The sequence below is a fragment of the Rhodnius prolixus genome, unplaced genomic scaffold (assembly GCF_049639745.1).
Source record: "Rhodnius prolixus isolate KJV_2025 unplaced genomic scaffold, Rpr scaffold_12, whole genome shotgun sequence".
Taxonomy (NCBI): domain Eukaryota; kingdom Metazoa; phylum Arthropoda; class Insecta; order Hemiptera; family Reduviidae; genus Rhodnius; species Rhodnius prolixus.
Window position 1 is genome coordinate 180,549 of NW_027411635.1, and position 21,957 is coordinate 202,505.

Below are 21,957 nucleotides of genomic sequence, written 5' to 3' on the forward strand. Positions count from 1 at the left end.
TAACATCAAACAAGTTTCTACTTTCCCCTTTATAATTTTTTAGTTCCTTAGGAATAGTAAGTAATAATTTGCCATCTTTATAGGTTACACCATCTTTACCATCTTGAGACTCAAGTACAAATTCAAGTGAAGTCGATAGCTCGCATATTTTTTCTCCTGGGTTATCAAACTTCGTTACGAACACTAACATATCAGATTTTACTTTTGTACTGATTGGATCAGCACAATCAATACACATTGTTTTATTCTTGCTATATTCCCCTTTTAATCTATATTCCAAGAGTGAACTTTCAAGAATAGGGATGCTTACAGCAAATTCATATCCCGCTTGGTTACAATTAGTGATTAAGATAGGGTCATTCGGAACACTTGCTTCTGCGTATTGGAACATTTCTTTAAAGACTTCTTTTACAAATGGGCGATAGTTCTTATACCAATTCCCGCTACACAGGGATCGAATAGATAACAATACCACTTTACCCAGCTATTCTACTTGCTCAAGTAGGGGCTTTTTTTAGTTATTGTCCCATGTAATGGGAATTGGTATTATTCTCATCTCCTACTTTTAGTAATAGATGCAGATGCTCTCTTCCAGCATTGTAAAATCTCTCAAAATCTTTCCCATATGAGGTGGTTTTCTGATAATCAGGAATTTCAGAATTTTTGCAGTGACTTTTCCATAATTCACATAACGCATTATGTGCAAGTTCCTTTTCAAGATCCTTGAGGACTGAATCAACAAAAGCTCTACCATAATCTGTATCTATTTCTCTTTGTTTTTCTCTTGCGGTTTCAGTACTGTATATATCATAACTATTAAAAAGGTTGCTTTTGCGATATTGAGCTCCTTCCATTAAAGCAGAGGTTAAAACTGTATCTATAATTTTTCCATTAATAACAAAGTTCATTCTTGGAAAAACGAAATACATTGTTTCACCAGAGTTTGCTGATTTATTGCTCTCACCAGCCTTTAATTCACTAAAACCAAATTCTTTAATTTTAGCCTTCAATGTAACTATTGGATTTGCCTCACTCATACTCCCTCTTTCTTCAAAGTCAATTATACCATAAGAGTTATTAATAGATTATTGACAATATGTAAGCTTAACAAAGGCTTTACACTATCTGTATAATAAATACGCTAAGACAAAAATTTAGATCTAGAAAAGATAATTGAACTTTATTACATTCCATCTATAATAATTTAAAGTAGCAAGCCTGCTATTACTTACTGGTTACTTTACATCAATTCTCTTGATATGTTTCTCCGACTTAGGTATGGTTACGTGCAATACTCCATCTGAAAAATTAGCAGACACTTTATCTTGCTCTACATTTACTGGAAGCTGAATAGACCTATAGAAAGATCCATAGTATCTTTCTCGATGGTAAAACTGCTTATCTTTTGACTCATTATTACACGTCTTTTCACCCTTCACTATTAAGCTGTCGCCAGATATACTAATGTCTATGCTTTCTTTGGAAATACCTGGTAGCTCTAGCGAGAGACAATAGCTTTCTTTTGTTTCATAAAAATCGCAAGCTGGTAATAGACTACTACCTCTTCTGGAAAGCTCTGAGTCCCATCCTGTAAAGAAGCTATCAAATATGTTATCAACGGCTCTTTGTAGTCCTCTTACACTAAAGTTATCACAGTTATTGTTTTTATTTGAATGAACTATATTACTCATGTTGTACCTCCTTTCACTAATATATGCATTACATAACCATTCTACTTACTAATTTCAATCCTAAATCTAAAGTCAGAGCTTTTGTTAGATGTGAAAAGTTGTTCCAATTTACTATGACTTGATTATGAGAAAAAAATCTTATTTGGATTACCATGGGTAATGCTATAAACTAGATTAATTGTAGTACGTAGAGTTATTGCATTCCTCCCATTTCTGCGATTATTTTCTTCATCTTCATTTGATAAGTATTTTACTTTTCAAACTTACCTCCAATGATTTATTTAATATTTCCCAACTTTGAGTGCACTAAATTTGCTCATTTTCCCTTAACTTGACACGTATACTTTTTTGAATATTCCCATAAAACCTTTAAAATAATCTTTAAATTACTAAAGCCATTACTTAATGTTGAAAGTAGCTTGTTCTGCTATTTTTCCTTAACTTAAACGTACTGTACTTGAGATGTACTTGAGGTAATCACTACATTGTTAATATTAGTATTAGGATTACTGATGCTAAGAGGTTTACAAGCATCTATCAAAATTCTTAAGTCTTCGTTACTCAGGTAACTAAATATTTTTTCAGTACAGTCATATGGTAACTCAGGAAAATTGTTAAAGAGAAAATGGAAAATTTTATTGCCTTGTTCAAGTAACTCTTTTCTTTCCATACCCTTTCTGAAATGACTTTCGATCATACTAGCATATATTGGAAATTTTGTTTTATAGTCGTCTGATTTTAAAACCTGCACTATATTTTCATTCCTCATATATATTGCTAATGAGCTTATACCTTTTGCCAAGATACCATAAAATGAAATGTTAGGATTATTAATCTTCTCACTCTTCATCCTTGCTATTTCTTCCTCACATTCATCCTGAAAGCCACTTATTTCACCACTGATACTCATTGATAGTAAATTTTTTTCACTTACATATAAATTTGCGGTTTTCATTTTAACTATGTGGCGTTTAAGAGCTTCAGCAGTTACTTCACACGAACAGACACCACGATCACGATCGTAATAACCATCATCATCAGAGTCATAGTTGTTGAGTTGACTATAAAATGACCTTATACCAGCCATAGCAGAATCAAGTGGTGTATGATTATTTCTACTCGTAATATTAATATCAGAGCCATATTCCAAAAGAGTTGTAACAACTTCTTCATGTCCTTCTTTAGAAGCAATGTGAAGTGCTGTTCTGCCATACTCATCTCTAGAGTTAATATCAGCACCAAATTTCAAGATAGTCTCAATAATTTCCTGGTAACCTTTTTGAGCAGCCAGGTGCAGTGGTGTTATGTCACTTTTAATTTTAGAACCAACTTTAGCACCGCATTCTAGCAATACTTTTACAACCTCTTTATGGCCTTTTTGAGTTGCAATATGAAGTGCAGTTATTCCATCTTTTTGCTTAGCGTTTGCGTTAGCTCCTTTGTTCAAGAGCATTTTGCTAATTACTTCATTTCCTTGTTGAGCAGAAAGATGGAGCGGTGTTATATCACTTTTAACTGCAGAATTAACATCTGCATTATATTCTAAAAGAGCTTCAACAACTTTCGTATATCCTTTCTGAGCAGCAGCATGAAGCGTCGTAATACCATTTTTGGTTTGAGCATTTATATTAGCTCCCTTACTTAGAAGCAGTTTAGCAATTTCTCCCCTAATATTAATATCAGGATCTTCATTAGTAAGAAATCCAAAAAAACCTTCACTCTCACTTAAAGCAGTAAAATGCAATGCTGTTCTTCCATATTTATCACTAGCGTTAATATCAGTATCGTGTTGCAAAAGAGCTTCAACGATTTCTATGCATTCCTTCTTAACAGCAATATTCAATAGATCAGGACTATCTTTTATATTAGCTCTATTAGTTAAAAGTAGCTTGGTAATTTTTAAATCGGCATTCTCAATAGCATAAAATATTGGAGTTTTTCCGGTTTTATCTTGAGCATTTATGTCAGCTTCATAGCTTATCAACAATTTAGCTACTTCTTCCTGTTTGTTTTTGGCTGCACTATGTAAAGGTGTAAAACCTTCTTTAAATGTTGAATTGTATAACGTATTGTAACGAAGTTGACCTGGGCGGAGAAGAAAGGCCTAGATTGTTCTAGAGGTTGAACGACCAAAGTCAGTAACAGGCCGCCACTGCATAAACAAAAGGGGCGGTATCTACTTGTGGCAGAAAAGAAAGGCCTAGATTGTTCTAGGGGTTAAGCGACTAAAGCCGGTAACAGGCCACCACTGTGTAGACAAAAGGGCCGGTCTTTATTGAACTAGAAAGGAAAGGGCTAGATTGTTCAAGGAGTTAGTGACCTGTGTAAAAGCCAGCTAAGAGAAAGGCCTCAGTTGGGGTGGTGGCATATGTGTTTCCCAGCATGTGATTGACAGGTGAGAGGGAGACAGACGGAGTTGGAGAGAGACGGAGAATGGGAGGAGGCGGCTCACAGCTGAGGTAGTGGCAGTATGTTTTCTCCAGCCAATGAACATCAGGAGGGCGTGGAAACTTATGCTCAGAGAGTTGGAGGAGGGCAGTTCCAGTTGGAGGGAGGCACGCAGTTAAAAGGAGGCCGACACAGCTGGAGAAGTCAGTGTTAATCGAGTTTCAAGCAAGTTTTAGAGAGTTTTAGTCAAGTTCGGAGTTAGTGTTGAGAGAGTCAGTGTTGCGGAGTGCTTCAGTGGTAGCTAGTTGGGCAATTAGTCAGTTGATGAGTAGAGCTGTGTTAGTGCAGCTGAGACTAGTGCAATTCGGTGCAGTGCGGACCAGTGGTCAGTCGGGGAACAGTTTTGTGGCGTTACGAAGTGAGTAAGTAACAGTAAACTGTTGTGACTGTTGTAAATGGTGACTGTAATGAATAGCGTTAGTTGCTAGTAAATGTTAATGTGAGTAATGTTAACGTGTTAATAAATCAGGTTATTACTTACAACTTTAGCGAGTTTTATTATTTAAACAAACCCACATATTATTAAAATAACTAGTGGCAGGCACTAGTTGTGTAAGTAAAGTTATTTTTTTTGGGAAAAACTTTACATTGGTGTCAGAAGTGGGATCTAGTAAAACCGCTAAACGAATAAGTGTGATTTTATTAGTTCGGGTAAATTGCTGGAAGTTCTGGAAAACCGACGAGTGTTATATGCCAGTGAGTACTAGGAAGCGGAGCATGGAAGAGTTAATGACACTGATGAGGGAGATGAAGGAAGATGTGAGAAAGGGCCAGGATGAAATGAAAGAAGATCTGAAAAAGTGCAAAGACGAAATGAAGGAAGACATGAGAAAGCACCTAGATGAGGTAAACAAGGGCCAGGAAAAGATGAAAGAAGAAATAACAAGGGAAATAACCAGGGAAATGAGTAAGATCCAAGAAGAAATGAAGAATGAAATCGGTAAAGTTCAAGACGAAGTAAATCAAGTCCAGAAGGAAATGAGAGACGGCAAAGCCGAGATGGAGAAGAAAATCGACGAGGTAGAGCAGTATGTGAGGCAAAGATTGGAGAGTGCCGGGACCGGTCACCCACAAAACGAAGGCCCGAGAGCCGCGCACGGAGCCGGACCACAAATCAAACCTCCAGCCTACGACGGGACCTCATCGTGGGCCAATTATTTACTGCAGTTTGATGCGGCAGCTTCTGCAAATGGTTGGACGGAACGAGACAAGGTAACATCGTTGATAGTCTCGCTGCGGGGAGAAGCTCTGGACATCCTTCAGAGTGTTCCAGAGGCTCACCGACAAGATTTTAGTCTCCTGACAGGGCACTTGGAAAGGCGGTTTGGCGACCGGCATATGCAGGAGCTATACCGCACGCAATTTAGGACAAGGCGGCAACAACCAGGGGAGGCTCTCCAGCAGTTTAGCGCTGATGTCTACCGCTTGGCAAGAGCTGCGTTTCCTGGGGTAGATGACGAACTATTGGAGGGATTTGCAGTGGACGCCTTCACGGACGGCCTAAAGGACCCCGAATTAAAGCAGGCGCTTAAGTTGGCCAAACAGAAGACGCTCGGGGAGACGCTGGCTCGAGCTCTGGAGTTTGAGACAGTAAAGAAGAGCATCCAGAGGGATCCAGTTCGGGTGAGACAGACCTACTTGAAGCCGCCCGCCGTTACAAGCACAGATGGTGCGAACAACGACAAAGTGGAAGAGGTGTTGGAGCGATTGATACGAGAGATTCGAGGACTGGTGCCCTCAAATCCGAAGAAAAGGAATTCCCTGAAGTGTTATAATTGTCACGAGTTTGGACATATGAAGAGGGACTGCACACGTCCTGTTCGCAGAAATCAACCAAAAGAAGAAGACCGTCAGGGAAACGACGAGCTGTCGGCTTAGTGGGGCGAAAGCCGGCTCATTTCTCCTTTGCCCCAACACAGATAAAGGTGTCACGGCTAGAGTGTGAAGATAGCAGCCTACTGTTGGAAGGAAAGATAGCAGGGAAAGCCTGTCAGATGGTTGTAGACACTGGAGCCACCCATACTATCGTCAGGAAAGGTTTTATACCGAATTTGAAACTACATACTCCGTCAAGAGGGTATCTCATCGTGACGGCCAACGGAGACAGCATGGAAGTCGCAGGGGAAGCCCAAGTTACCATCGAGGTGGGTACTAAGCAGATTCCCCATCGGGTGGTCGTAGCGAATATCTCGGACCCGGTCATATTGGGAATGGATTTTATGAATTCACACAAAGTTGTCCTGGATTTCGATGAAAGATCCATTCGAATTGGGAACGAAGAAACGATACTCAAGATGTCCAAGGAAGATGTTGGGGTGATAAGACAAGCAACGCTATTGGAAGACCTTGTGTTACCTGCACGCAGTGAAACCATAGCCACCGTTTCATTGGAGGAAAAACCAGGAGGAGTACTGGGAGTGTTGGAGCCGGCTTCGCAGCGCGATAACGGCATACTCATAGGACGGACGCTCATCTCGGCTAAGACTAATACAATACCGGCTAGACTTTTGAACACCAAGGACTTCGACCAAAAACTGAAGAAAGGAACAATAATCGGTAGATGCGAGGAGGTCCATATGATAACCGGCTCTGAGGTACCCAATGCAAATCTGGTTAGGGAGCAATCTACGCCAAGGCCTAGGGTCGTAGACGAATTCATAGAAAGTGCAGTTGTTGATCTGAGACCTCAGGAAAGGGAAGCAGCTAAGCAGCTATTACACAAATACCATCATGTGTTTTCCTGCGGTGACCACGACCTGGGAAGGACGAAGACAGTACAACACCGCATCAACACCGGCGATCACCAGCCCATTAAGCAGGCGCCACGGAGGATTCCGTTGGCCAAACAACAGGAGGTCGACCAAATGATAGAGGACATGAAGGTACGAGAGGTAATCCAACCTTCCAGCAGTCCTTGGGCTTCTCCCGTGGTGTTGGTCAAGAAGAAGGACGGCTCTACCAGATTTTGTGTTGACTACCGCAAGCTCAACGACATCACGAAGAAGGACAGCTATCCACTGCCACGGATAGACGACACTCTGGATACCTTAGCGGAGGCCAATTGGTTCTCGACTCTGGACCTAAAGAGTGGCTATTGGCAAGTAGAGATACATCCAGAAGATCAAGAGAAAACGGCGTTCTCAACGGGTACCGGGTTGTGGCAGTTCAGCGTAATGCCATTTGGACTCTGCAATGCGCCAGCAACTTTTGAGAGGCTGATGGAAACCACTCTAAGAGGACTACATTGGAGGACCTGCTTAATATACCTGGACGACGTGATCATTTTCAGCAAAACCCTGAAGGAACACCTCAAGCACCTGGGAGAGGTGTTGGAAAAATTGTCCAGCGTTGGCTTAAAGCTTAGCCTGAAGAAATGCCATCTATTCAGAAGGGAGGTGAAATACCTAGGACACATCGTTTCCTCGGAAGGTGTGAGAACGGATCCCGAGAAAACCGAAGCTGTGAGTGCGTGGCCAGTACCAAAGGACAAACGCGAAGTGAGAAGCTTCCTGGGGTTGTGTACCTACTACAGGAGATTCGTTCAGGGTTTTGCGGATATAGCCAGGCCCTTTCATCGGTTAACTGAAAATGAGCAACCTTTTGAATGGACTCCGAAATGCCAAGAAGCATACGAGAGACTAAAGAATTCCTTATTAGCAGCCCCAGTCTTGGCGTACCCAAGAGCTGGTTGTGAGTTCATCGTGGACACAGATGCCAGCATGGTTGGGATAGGGGGTCTACTATCGCAGGTACAGGATGGCGAAGAACGAGTCATCGCGTACTTCTCCAAAACCCTCTCTAAGGCTGAAAAGAACTACTGCGTCACGAGGAAAGAGCTTCTGGCTATCGTGAAGACGCTGGAACATTTCCATAAGTATCTCTATGGACAACCGTTCCTGTTACGGACTGACCATGCATCCCTGACTTGGCTATTGAATTTCAAGAACCCGGAGGGTCAGGTAGCACGCTGGATAGAGAGGCTTCAAGAGTATCAATTCAGGATAGCCCACCGGAAGGGAAGACTCCATGGTAATGCCGACGCCCTTTCCAGACGGCCATGTAACCATGAGTGCAAGCACTGTTGCAGGACGGAGCAGAAGGAGCAGGGCCAATGTAAACGAACCATCGTTCTTCCAGGAGTGGAATGGAGCTCCGAAGCGATCAGGGAGGAGCAACTCAAGGATGAGGACATTAGATCGGTGCTCAAGTTCAAGGAAGAAGGGTCAAGGCCGGACTGGGAGGAGATTGCGCCCAGCAGTCGGGACGTGAAGTGCTACTGGGCCCAGTGGGATTCGCTCACCATCAAAGATGGGGTATTGCTGCGAACGTGGGAAAGCGCAGACGGAAGGGAAAAGAAAAATCAAGTGATCCTGCCAGCATCAAGAAGGGAAGAGGTACTAACAGAAATGCACGGAGGTTCTACCGGGAACCACTTTGGAGTAAGGAAGACATTGGACAAGCTGAGGCAGAGGTTCTACTGGGTAGGGTACCACGAGGATGTTGTAGACTGGTGTCGACGTTGCACTAAGTGCGTAGCGAGTAAAGGGCCCAGCCGAAGAACCCGCGGTGCAATGAGACAGTACAATGTGGGGGCACCGTTCGAAAGGATAGCCATCGATATAGCGGGACCTTTTCCTGAATCCAAGAAAGGAAATCGCTATATTCTGGTCGCAGCCGACTACTTCAGCAAGTGGACAGAGGCTTACGCTTTACCAAATCAGGACGCGTCCACGGTAGCTGAAGCCTTAGTAAACAACATGTTCAGCCGTTTTGGAATACCACTGGAATTGCACTCCGATCAGGGAAGGAATTTTGAGTCCAATCTGTTCAAGATGGTCTGCGAGATCCTCGGTGTTAGGAAGACGAGGACAACACCGCTGCACCCTCAGTCCGACGGCATGGTGGAGCGATTTATCAAGACCTTAGGAGGCCATCTGAGGATGTTGGTAAATGAACATCAGGATGATTGGGACGAACATATACCCCTCATAATGATGGCGTACCGATCAGCCGTTCACGAGACCACTGGCCGAACACCTGCGAGCGTTGTGTTCGGTAGGGAGCTGCGGCTACCCAGTGACCTTTTATTTGGCGGCCCGGAGACGGAAGAATCGGACATGGATAGTTATGCTGTGGAACTTCGCCGTAAGTTGAGAGATATACATGGAAAGGTGCGCGACAGGATAAAACTGGAAAGTGACCGGATGAAGACACGGTATGACATGCGAGTCACCGGAAGAACGTTCCAGGAAGGCGAGAAAGTTTGGTTGTATAACCCAGTCCGCAAGAAGGGAAGATCCCCTAAATTACAGAACAACTGGGAAGGACCTTACACCATTGTCTCACGACTCAACGACCTGGTGTACCGAATTCAACGCACGCCCAGATCCAAAATGAAGGTAGTACACTTAGACCGATTACTCCCCTACGTCACGAAAGAGACTTCTGTTCGGGACGAACAGTTCTAAGAGGGGAGCAGTGTAACGAAGTTGACCTGGGCGGAGAAGAAAGGCCTAGATTGTTCTAGAGGTTGAACGACCAAAGTCAGTAACAGGCCGCCACTGCATAAACAAAAGGGGCGGTATCTACTTGTGGCAGAAAAGAAAGGCCTAGATTGTTCTAGGGGTTAAGCGACTAAAGCCGGTAACAGGCCACCACTGTATAGACAAAAGGGCCGGTCTTTATTGAACTAGAAAGGAAAGGGCTAGATTGTTCAAGGAGTTAGTGACCTGTGTAAAAGCCAGCTAAGAGAAAGGCCTCAGTTGGGGTGGTGGCATATGTGTTTCCCAGCCTGTGATTGACAGGTGAGAGGGAGACAGACGGAGTTGGAGAGAGACGGAGAATGGGAGGAGGCGGCTCACAGCTGAGGTGGTGGCAGTATGTTTTCTCCAGCCAATGAACATCAGGAGGGCGTGGAAACTTATGCTCAGAGAGTTGGAGGAGGGCAGTTCCAGTTGGAGGGAGGCACGCAGTTAAAAGGAGGCCGACACAGCTGGAGAAGTCAGTGTTAATCGAGTTTCAAGCAAGTTTTAGAGAGTTTTAGTCAAGTTCGGAGTTAGTGTTGAGAGAGTCAGTGTTGCGGAGTGCTTCAGTGGTAGCTAGTTGGGCAATTAGTCAGTTGATGAGTAGAGCTGTGTTAGTGCAGCTGAGACTAGTGCAATTCGGTGCAGTGCGGACCAGTGGTCAGTCGGGGAACAGTTTTGTGGCGTTACGAAGTGAGTAAGTAACAGTAAACTGTTGTGACTGTTGTAAATGGTGACTGTAATGAATAGCGTTAGTTGCTAGTAAATGTTAATGTGAGTAATGTTAACGTGTTAATAAATCAGGTTATTACTTACAACTTTAGCGAGTTTTATTATTTAAACAAACCCACATATTATTAAAATAACTAGTGGCAGGCACTAGTTGTGTAAGTAAAGTTATTTTTTTTGGGAAAAACTTTACAGTATTAACGTCAGCACCATACTTTAATAGGTCTTCAATAATTTTCAAATATCCTTTTTCAACAGCAGCATGTAATAACTTAGGATTATTTGCATCTTCTGGGTTAACAATAAGGCCATATTCTAGAAGAGCCTCAACAATCTTTTTATACTCTTCTCCATAGCCGTGCACTGCGATTTTAAGAGAGCTTCTGTTACTTTGATGATTAATATCAGGACAATACTTTAAAACATCCTCAACAATCATTAAATATCCTTTTTCAACAGCGAGGTGTAGTGTGGTTTTACCATCTTTATCCTGATTATCAACTTTAGCTCCATGTTGTAAGAGCAGTTTTACAACTGTTTTACGTCCTGTTTTGGTAGCAACATGAAGTGGCGTTAAATTACCATTTGTGCTAGCATTAATATCAGCACCTTTATTCAAGAATAATTTCACAGCTTCTTCATTGCCTAGTTCAGAAGCAAAATGTAGTGGCATATATCCTTCCTTCAATGTGAAAGAATGAGTACAAGCACCATGGTTTAGAAGATCTTCGGCAATATGCATATATCCTTTCTTAGCAGCAATATGAAGAGGGGTTATACTATCTTCACTGCCATTAAGTTAAGGAAATAGGAGTTAAAATTCGACCAAAAATATAAGTAATTTCGTAATGATGATAAATATTATGGTGAACCTTGAGGGAAGTAAAATTCAAGGTACTGAAAAAATAACAACTGTAGGTTATTGAGTGAGAGATGTAACCTCTAACAAAAAGATATCTTAGGATCAAAACACATGTTTTCTAGTTCTTTTTTGGTAGTTCAGTGAACGAGTATCAGTTACTTTATTACGCTCGACCTTCCTTCCTTTTCTCACTACTAAAGTATTCATCAAAAATAACTGTGATAATCGATCCATAATGCAGTCTATGTCTGACTCTGTAGAAAAAACATCGAAAGCTAAATTTTTTATTGCATTAAATGAGACAGATTTATTGATGCTTTTCTCGTACTTGCAATTGGCTAGACCCGCGTTCAATGTCTCTTCTATATCCTCTGTCATAATACTTTCTAAGTTGCTAATAAAGATGGTTGACCAAAAATCCTGCTTTATGGTTTCAACACTTTTACCTGTAAAATTTTCTAAACCTAACCTTCCTTTGAGTTTGGAAAAAAATGTTTCTACTCCCCAACGTAAATAATATAACTCTCCAAATTCTTCAACTTTAAACTGCTGTTCGTCTAACAACGATGTAGCCAACACTTCAATCTCGCCAGAAGAAAGAACTATCTTGACCAATCTAAACTTTATTTTATCAGGTAATCCTAGCTTCCTTAGCTGTCTTGCTACCTTGACAGGTGCGGTTGACACGACTATCGCATCAGATGGACTTTCTGGCTTAAACATAGCATTAATTTCATTAAATGACGAATATGGACAGCGAATTATGTAATTAATACCTCTTTGTGCAAGCTCAGCAAAAAACCGATAAGAAACATATCCCCTATCACAGATCAGCAAATCGTTGATTGTTCAGTAATTTCCATTTTCTTATTTTCAATCGCATTGTGAAGCGGAGTTCTGCCATACTGATTTTTAGCATCAATGTTAGCACCTCTGTCTAGAAGCATCTTAACAATTTCTATGTCACCATTTATAGCAGCAAAATGAAGTGGAGTATTAGAAGGTTTTTTGTTTTTGCTGTTAACTTTAGAACCGTTTGTTAAAAGTAGTTTAGTAACTGCTGTATGTTTATTCTCAATAGCATCACGAAGTAAAACATATCCTTCTGACCATGCTTGTGAATAAGATAGTCCAAAAGAATTAATTAACTCCCTTGCTCTTTCTAGTCTTCCTTCACGAACTGCAGAAATTAAACTGTAGCTTGTATTATCATTGCCTAGCATAACTACTTACCCTCCAGATTATAACATTTTCCTTATATTAATATCATTATAAATAGATGATATATTATCCACAGTATATAATATAAGTCAAACTAGTTTAAACATAATATTTTTACTATCTTGCAATGTTTTAGTTTCTGTAATGAATTCAGGTGTTTACATACACTCCTTTAACGCAATAAATATGTCTAATAGAATAAAATGGTAAACTTGTAGCTGTGATGCGGAGTATAAAGTAGCCCATGTACCAAAAACTTGTACTTTTTCTACAATCTACTTTCCCTTAATTTGACTCCATGGCTTGCTGAAACTCAAATATTGTAACTGATTTAAGTATAATATAACATTAACTTAGGTTATATATAAATATTTCAATAGCATTATTCAAAGTTTCAAACTTTTAACTCCACTTTCTATATTGACGTCTTGTAAATTTTGATCTGGCTTTTTTAGCATTTCTAACAATTTATCCGCAACATTCTTATGTCCATTAGCTATAGCAACTTGCAATAATGTATTCCCTTGATTATTACGAGCGCTCGTTACAGCTAAAAATTCATCTTGCTTTACTACCCTTAGCTTGTTGATAATTTCAACATTACCTTTTTTTGTACCTTCAAACAATTCTTCAACTAATTTCAGGAGGTTAGCAACTTTATGATCTTTGGAAAGATTAATAGGTGTTTTGCCTTCTTTATTCTCAATGTTGTAAGTTGCACCATGTTTTAATAAAGATTTTACAACTTCTAAGAAGCCATTTTTAACAGCAACATGAAGTGATGTAGTACCACCAGAAGTTGTTCTAGCATTAATAAAGTCATTTAATTCATCACGACTTACATATTGTAATAAAACTTAAACAACTTCTCTGTAACCTTTGGAAGAAGCTATATGTAATGGCGTATTGCCCTTGTTAGTAATTTGAGCAACTTCAGCTCCATTTTTTAATAAGGTACTTACAACATCTATGTTGCCGTTGTTAACAGCATGGTGTAATGGTGTTCTTCCATCGGTATCTTTGAAGTTAACAGTTACCCCTCTTTTGAAGCAATTCTCAACCGCTAAAGGATTGTCATTTTCTATGGCCTCAAGTAACTTTTCAGAAAAAACAGACTGTAATCTCTGATTGATTGACTCTAAAAACCTTTTTACAGGAATGTCAATATTAAGTTCAACCATTTCTATGAACGATCTTACATCTTTCTTTAACTCACTATGCAATAACTTATAATATTTTGTACCTTGCCCTTTGGAAACGAAGCATTCAGCCTTCCCACCGTAAGCTTCATCTGTATACCCTGACGTTATGTGTTTTGGATCAAATTCTAGTGCTACTAGCATATCATTTACTGACTGTATGCTTTTATTATTTATCGAACCAGGTACACAATCTTTGTATACCTCAACTAAGCGATATGCATTTCCTAGGTAATAAGAACCTTCCTTAAGAGTTTTCCAAGGAGAAGTATTCTTTTCTGAACTATATGGTTGCGACATGCTACGCAACATAGGAAGGTAAAGCTCAGAAAAACGGATATGCACCTCTGTAGCACTTTTAAGCTTCTCAAGTTGATCCAACTCACATTCATGGCTAAACTGTGATTGAACTTGATCTGGCTCCTTCAGCATTTTTAACAATTTAGTTGCAATATTCTTATGTTTATTGGCTATAGCAACTTGCAATAATGTATTCCCTTGATTATTACGAGCATTTGTTATAGCTAAGAACTCATCAGGTTTTACTGCTCTTAGCTTGCTGATAGATTCAACATTACCATTTTTTATATCTCTAAACAATTCTTCGATCAATTTCAGTAAGTTAGTAACTCTTTGGTCCTTAGAAAGATCAATAGGTATTTTACCTTCTTTGTTCTCAATTTTATAAATTGCACCATGTTTTAATAAAGATTTTACAACTTCCAAGGAGCCACCTTTAGCTGCAACATGAAGTGATGTAGTACCACTAGAAGTAGTTTTAGCATTAACAAAGTCATTTAATTTATCACGACTGATATGTTGTAACAGAACCTCAACAATTTCTTTGTAACATTTGGAAGTAGCAGTGTGTAATGGTGTATTACCTTTATTAGTAACTTGACTAACATTAGCTCCATTTGTTAGTAAGATGTTTACAATATCTATGTGTCCATTGCTAACAGCGTAATGCAACGGTGTTCTTCCATCAATATCTTTATCGTTGGCATCAGCTCCATCTTTTAACAGACGCTGAACAGTTCATATATCACCTTTACTAGCAGCAATGTTGATATCTTTCTGCAGATGCTGGAGAACCTCTGATGCTTCGCTACCCTCAAGCTTAAATCTAAAACTAATTATCTCTATCTTTTTTAAAATATCTAAAACACTCGGATGACTTGGTCCAAAAACAGCTTTTCTTTGATCAAAACTTTCTCTGTAGACTTTAAGTGCGCTGATCCATTTCCCTTGAGCAAAAAGTACATTTGCTATGTTGTATTGAGTATTCAAGGTTTCTGGGTGATTTTGTTGTAAAGCTTTTTTCTGGATACTTAAAACCTCTTGAAAAGCTTTCAAGGCTTCATGATATTTATTTTGATTGAAGAGTACCCCAGCAATGTTATGTAACGTTCTCAAGGTATCAGCATGATTAATACCTAAAATTATTTTCTTCTTTTCAAAAACCTCTTTATAGATTTTTAAGGACTCTTCGTATTTACCTTGGTTAGCTAGTACCATTGCTATATTATTTTTGGCACTCACAGTGGCTAGATCATGTGTACCTAGTGTTTCTTTCCTCTTTTCAAAAACTGCCCTATTGATATTTAACGCTTCTTCATATTTTCCCTGTCTATCTAATACTAATGCCATGTGAAACTGAGTATTTAAGGTATCTGAATGATTTGATCCTAGTATCTCCTTTTGTCTCTGATAGACTTCTTGATAAATATTAAAAGCTTTTTCATCTTTCCCCTGTCTATGCAGCACTAAAGCGATTGTACTTCTTGTACTTAAAGTATCCTTATCGTTTAAACCCAGCATTTCTTTTTGTTTCTGAAAAATCTCTTCAAGCATATTTAAAGCTTCTTGGTAAATTCCTTGCTTATATAGCACTTTGGCTATATATGTCTGAATATCTAAAGTACCAGGATTGTCTGTCCTAGTATTTCTTTTCTTCTTTCAAATGCGCTTCTGAAAATACTTAAGGCTTTTTGGTAATTGCCTTGATTCAAGAGCACTAAAGCTGTATCAATCTGAGCGGATACGTCACTTTGCGATATCTGCTTCAACTGCTCGACTTTTGAAAAGTTACTATGTACTGCAGCAACTACTAACGTTTTGTTCTCTCTATTACGAGCACTCATCACTGCTTTTACTGTATCAATATCCTTTATCTTATTTAAGTCATTAATAACTTGAGCATTACCTTCTTTAACTTTTTTAAATGATTCACTAATTAACTTAAATAAACTAGTTATATCTCTATCTACAGTGAAGTCTGATGGTGTTTTACCGCCGTCAGAAACAGCATTATATACTGCACCATGGGACAGTAAAGCTTTTACAATTTTTAAATGTGAGAACTTAGCAGCATAATGTATAGGAGTAAATCTCTTGCTACCAACCGCATTAGGATTGGCTTTATTCTGTAATAAAATCTTGACAACTTCGTCATAGCCTTTCCATGCAGCATAATGTAATGACGTTCCACTATCAGCATTTTTTGCATTAACAAATGCTCCTGCTTTAATGTAATTCTCAACCTCTAAAGAGCTATTACGTTTTACAGACTCAAATAATTCTTCAGTTGATGCTAATAAATTGATAACATTTTTGTTGTTAGTCATTTCTAAAGGTCTTCTATAAAGCTTGTCAACAGCATTATAAATTGCACCATTTTTTAATAATACTTCAATAACGTCTTTATAACCAAAGTTAGCAGCAATATGCACAGGACTTGAGCCATTAGCATCTTTGGCGTTGACGTCAGCACCTTGCGCTATCAAATACTTTACAACTTCTAAATGACCCTTCATTGCAGCATAGTGTAGTAATGTTTGATTAGCTGCGCCAGAGTCATTAATACTTAACCCCTTACTAAGGAAAAATTCTACAGTATCTTTATGACCTTCTCTAGCTGCAATATGTATAGGCTTTGAGCCAGAGGCATTTTTAGCATTAATATTAGACCCTTCATCTACTAGACATTTTACCATTTCTAAGTTATTTTCCTGTGAAGCAATGTGCAGTATCGTCCAATCATCGTTGCCTTTAGCGTTCATATCTACTTTTTTATACTGCAGTAACATTTTCACCACTTGCAAATGACCATGTGCAACTGCTAACTCTAAAGGTGTTCTGCTCTTATTATCCTTAACATTAACTTTTGCTCCATTACTTAATAGGACTTCAACAACATTAACATGGCCGTTTCCTGCAGCTATATGTAGTGGAGTACCTTCAACATTTACAACGTTAACGTTAGCCTTATTTGCTATCAAAAGTTCAGCAACTTCTTCATGGCCTTCTTGTGCCGCAAGATATAATGGTGTTGTACTATTAATAGTCATAGCATCAACATTGGCTCCCCTTTCTATCAGAGCATTTACTATTCCCTTATGTCCTCTTTTAGCAGCCAAATGTAATAGTGTAGCATCTTCAGGACCTTTTATATTAATATGGGCCTTGTTTTTTAGCAAAATCTCTACAATATCCCTATAACCAGCGAGCACTGCTAATGATAAAGGTTCACCACCTTCTGCATTAACACTAGCTCCATTTTCTACAAGAACTTCAACGATCTCCTTATGATTATGCTTAATAGCAGAAAGCAATGGTGTTAGGTTGTTACTCTTAACATTAACATTGGCTCTATTTGCTACCAAAACTTCCAACGATTTCCCTATGACCTCCTTCCACAGCTACATGTAATGGTGTACTACTTGCAATACCTTCTGCGTTAACTTTAGCTTTATTTTTTATTAAAAGATTCACAATATCTTTGTGACCTCCCACAATAGCTGCATGTAATGGTGTAAGACCATAATTAGCACTAGTATTGACTTCAGCTTTACTTTTGATTAGAAAAGCAATAGCGTCTTTATGTCCATTTAGAGCAGCTACATGCAATGGGGTCATGCCATCATTAGTTCTAGCATCAACTTCAGCTTTATTTTTTATTAGAAGATCAATAATATCTTTGCTACCATTCATTGCAGCTGCATGTAATGGTGTACTACCCTTAATGTCTTGAGCTCTAACTTCAGCTTTATTTCTTATTAGGAGTTCAATAATATCTTTGTGACCTTTCAGAGCAGCTACATGTAATGGTGTTAGATTATTATTGGCTTTATCATTGATTTCTACTCCATTTTTTATTAAAAGCTCAGCAACTGCCTTATGACCACTCTCTGCTGCATAGTGTAATGGCGTAGCATTATTTTTATCTTTAGCGCGAATGTTAACCCCATGCTCGAGAAGAGCAACAACTATCTTCAAGTGGCCACTCTGCACTGCAAAATGTAGTGGGGTTATACCTTCCACAGTGGCAATACTAGCATTTGCCTTATTTGTCAGTAAAGCCTTAACAATTTTCTCATGTCCATCTTTTGCTGCGTAGTGCAAAGGTGTGTTATTATAGGTTTTGTCAACAACATTAACATTAGTTCCATGCTTCAATAAAATATTAGCTATCTTTTCATGACCGTTTTCTATTGCATAGTGTAATGGTGTACAACCATCTATAACTCTGGAGTTAACATCGGCTCCTTTGAGAATTAAAGCATTCACTACTTCTAGGTGGCCATTTAGTGCTGCTGTATGTAATGGTATTCCCTCCTTATCGTTTCTTGCATTAACATTTGCCTCATTTTTCAGTAAAAAATTAACTAGCCCTAGATAACCACTTTCTGCAGCTATATGTAGTGAAGTAAAGCCACCCATAGTTTCGTTGATGTCAACATTCGCTTCTTTTTCCAGCATAATCTTAGCAACATCAATATGATTGTTTTTTATTGCATAGTGTAAAGGTGAAAAACCAGCTATATCTTTGGTATTAGTATTAGCATTATTTTTTAGTGGAATTTCAATAGCATCTTTGTGACCATTTTTAGCTGCAATATGTAGTGATGTTTTGCCACTATTATCTAGATCATCAACATATACACCTGTTTTTCCTATAAAAAATTCCACAATATTTTTCCTTCCATATGCAGCAGCAATATGTAGTGGGCTTTGACCATTAATATCTTTAACATTAACGTCTAAATTTTGATTAAGAACAAATTTTATAATTTCAAGACTAGGTCCCTTAGCAGCAAAATGTAATGTAGTCCATGAGTTAATACTTCTAGTCTGCTCCTTTTTTGAGATAACTCTTTAAGTCTTCAAGATTTCCTTCTTCCAACGCAGCAAACATTTTTTCCTGATTAGCAATAGTGATAAGGTTTTGATCGTATTTATCTTTCAGCTTGGAAGGATCATCTCTTACCGACTTGCCAATTTTCTTCTTACTTTTTATTACATTTTTGAAATAAGTTTTTTAGCGTTCAAGATAACTGCTATTGAGGGATCAGATAACAATACATCAACTAAGGTATTATCGTGTGCTAAATGATTACGCAAACATTTTCCAGTTAATAAAGGAGTGTTATCATCTAAAAAAAGTAGATTGTTTTCTAGATGCTTCTTTGATCTACCTAAGATCGACATTATATCCAGAACAAGCATTTCTACTACTGCTTGCAACTTTTTATTCCTCTTGTAGGAAGGGAGCTTTTCAGTTAACTTGCCACTTAATGCGTTATTCCTCAAATTACTTTTCAGTTCAGATAACTTCAGTTCAAGCTGGTTATTGTATTTTTCTTCTGTTATATTGTAAGCCTTCCTTTGTTTATATGTAGGAATAAACGAACCTTTCTCATTCAACTTGTTTCTTAATTCCTCAATCCATTTAAGGTCACCTGTTCCAAGTTCAGCAATGTAAAAAATCTCACAAGTTAATCTATTTACTTTATCAAGGTTGTCATCCTGTATTCTTGACCTAACACTATGAGAAATTTTCATTGATAGTTCGGCAATTTCTTTAAGATTGTGAGACTCTATTTGGGAAGGAATATTCTCTAGTGTTTTATTAGCAAAGAATTTTATTCCTCTAATAACATTATGGTTAATCTTATTGTCATTCAAACCAACATCTAAGCTCTTTAATGATATAAACGCCGTAACATAATCAGTTCTGATATTTTTTGATTTAGTTTTTACAAAATTGATTATGTTATCAATTTTATTAAACAGCTCCTTTTCATAATTCGTCTTTTCAGTTATATTATTGCTTAATTCTTTTATGAGTTTTTCAAGCTTATCATGTTCCATCACTTTAAAACTCTCTGTAATCATTTCATCTAATTCAACGTTACTAAATATTCCTGCAACTTCTTTTATCTCGTCTAAGTTTTCACTACTGGTAATTTTCTTTAGCAATATTCTGACTATTTTAATCTTGTTATTGTAAAGAATATCAGTAATTACATTATCGATTCTTTTAGTATCATTTTGAACACCAATAAAAAAGTTAACATCTGTATTTTCCTCAATCTCTGTTCTTTTAGAGAGCGAGTAAGCATGTGATAGTGAATTACGTAAATCTATAATGACTTCCCTTGTGTTCCTTGGTAATGATAGTAGAAGAAGCTCGCTTGTAGTGCTAGATAACTTAGGAGATTCTAGGGTGTTTTTTAAATATTCACCAATAACTTGTAAAACCCTTGTAATAATTAACTGTCCTTCCCTTTCTTTAGGATTAGCTGATAATGCCAACTTTATATAATCACTTATTTTCTCTAAAGAATGAATATCCCTAATTTGTTGATAATCGCTATACAACTCTCCAACTTGAGGATAATTTCTAACGATCTCTGCAACAACCCTCTCATCTCACGTTTTAACTTTGGGAGATCAGCAAATTTACCAATGTCCACACCTTCTATAATATCTTTTTCTTCTTTAAGTTTCTTTGCAAAATTTTCTAAGTGGTTTAGTATTTTACTTTTATTCAATGTGGCATTATAGAATAGATTCATTTCCTGTCGTTTTATGTGAGAAGAAACAAAACTGATCAAACAAAATTCCATTTCTTCCCAAGGCAGTCTATCGTAGGTTGATTTCAACTGCCGCTTTAATATATGAATATTTTGTGCAATAAACTTTGCTATGAATAAAAACTTTTCATCTACTTTTTCTGTGTTTGAATACTCTGCCTTTAACAGGCTAATATTTTGAAGTACTAACTCAATCCGCTCTCTGATGTTATTAAGATAAGTCTTCACATTCTGATCTTGTTCAGAAGCACTAGAGAAAAAACGGAGGTTTATCAACTTATTTTCAACAAAAATTTCTATCTCTTCTGACAAGAATACGTTCTTTAGTTTTAATTCCTCATAAGCTCGTGAAAGAATTTCATCTAATTCCCTGAAATGAACAGCAAAATAATTACCTGGCCATTTATTAATGAGTGTATCAAGAAGTTCAACATTACCTGAACGTATAGCATAATAAAACGCATTATGGCATGTTTCATCCTTATCATCTGGTAATATAGTAGTTTCTCTGATGCCAACAGATAAATTACTGAGAATTTTACTATTATTGCCAAGTAGGTATTCTAAAATCTTCACCTTATTGTGTTTACAAGCTAAGATAACTAAGTTAGTACTCTTAACAGGATTGTTAGCATTATCATAATAGTCTCTCAAAGTTACTTGATCTTCTGCATCACTTATGTAATCAATAAAATTGCTTAATTTTTTTAAGCTGTCGACATTTCCATCTGATATTGCCTCTTCGAGTTCAGTTAAAACCAGGAGATAAAGTTCTTCAGCTTTTGCTTTTCTGCGGTAGCTTTTTATATTCTCTAATAAACTCCTCTTTTGATGTGTAAGAACGTGATAAAAACTGTTTATCTTCTTGATAAAAACTGGTTTGTTGTTTAGGTACATGCATAAACCCTCTCTGAGATATATTTACACCAGTATTAGAATAGCAAAGTTTACTTAATATGGCAAAATTTAAAATAGCATCTTTTGTTAATAAAATATTTTTGAGAGAATATCTACTAATCCTGCAATTTCAGGACGAAAAGCCTTCACAACATTTGATTTTGGGTGTGGGAAATGTGTTGGTTGTTTAAATTTTTAGTAACACCTACTAATAATAACCTGTTTGAAAACAACAAAGAGAAATGATGATCAACTTACATAAAAAAGCACTAAGTTTAGTGTTTTGGCATTATAGCAATTTCTCATGTATCACCTCTCTGGAACCATACGACTAATTGTTGTTCATAAAAAACTCTAGTACTGACAAAAAATGTATTTATTCTAATCTTGCACGTTTGGTATCATTACTTATAGAAGTTTCATAAAGTCTTGTACTCGGCTCTACGAGATTATTTAAGGAACTTAAAGATTGAAAAGTACGTTTATTGGAATCATCAAACGCTACTGTAA

At 37.9% G+C, this 21,957-nt stretch overlaps 1 protein-coding gene and 1 pseudogene across 1 annotated transcript; both read right to left on the reverse strand.

Moving 5' to 3' along the window:
* Nucleotides 1-1,235: 1,235 nt before the first annotated feature.
* Nucleotides 1,236-1,691, reverse strand: LOC141461945 (small heat shock protein C2-like). Its single transcript, XM_074143430.1, has one exon. It carries the CDS (start codon nucleotides 1,689-1,691, stop codon nucleotides 1,236-1,238), a length of 456 nt encoding a protein of 151 aa, XP_073999531.1.
* Nucleotides 1,692-2,133: 442 nt separating this feature from the next.
* Nucleotides 2,134-18,549, reverse strand: LOC141461946 (uncharacterized; annotated as a pseudogene).
* Nucleotides 18,550-21,957: the final 3,408 nt, after the last annotated feature.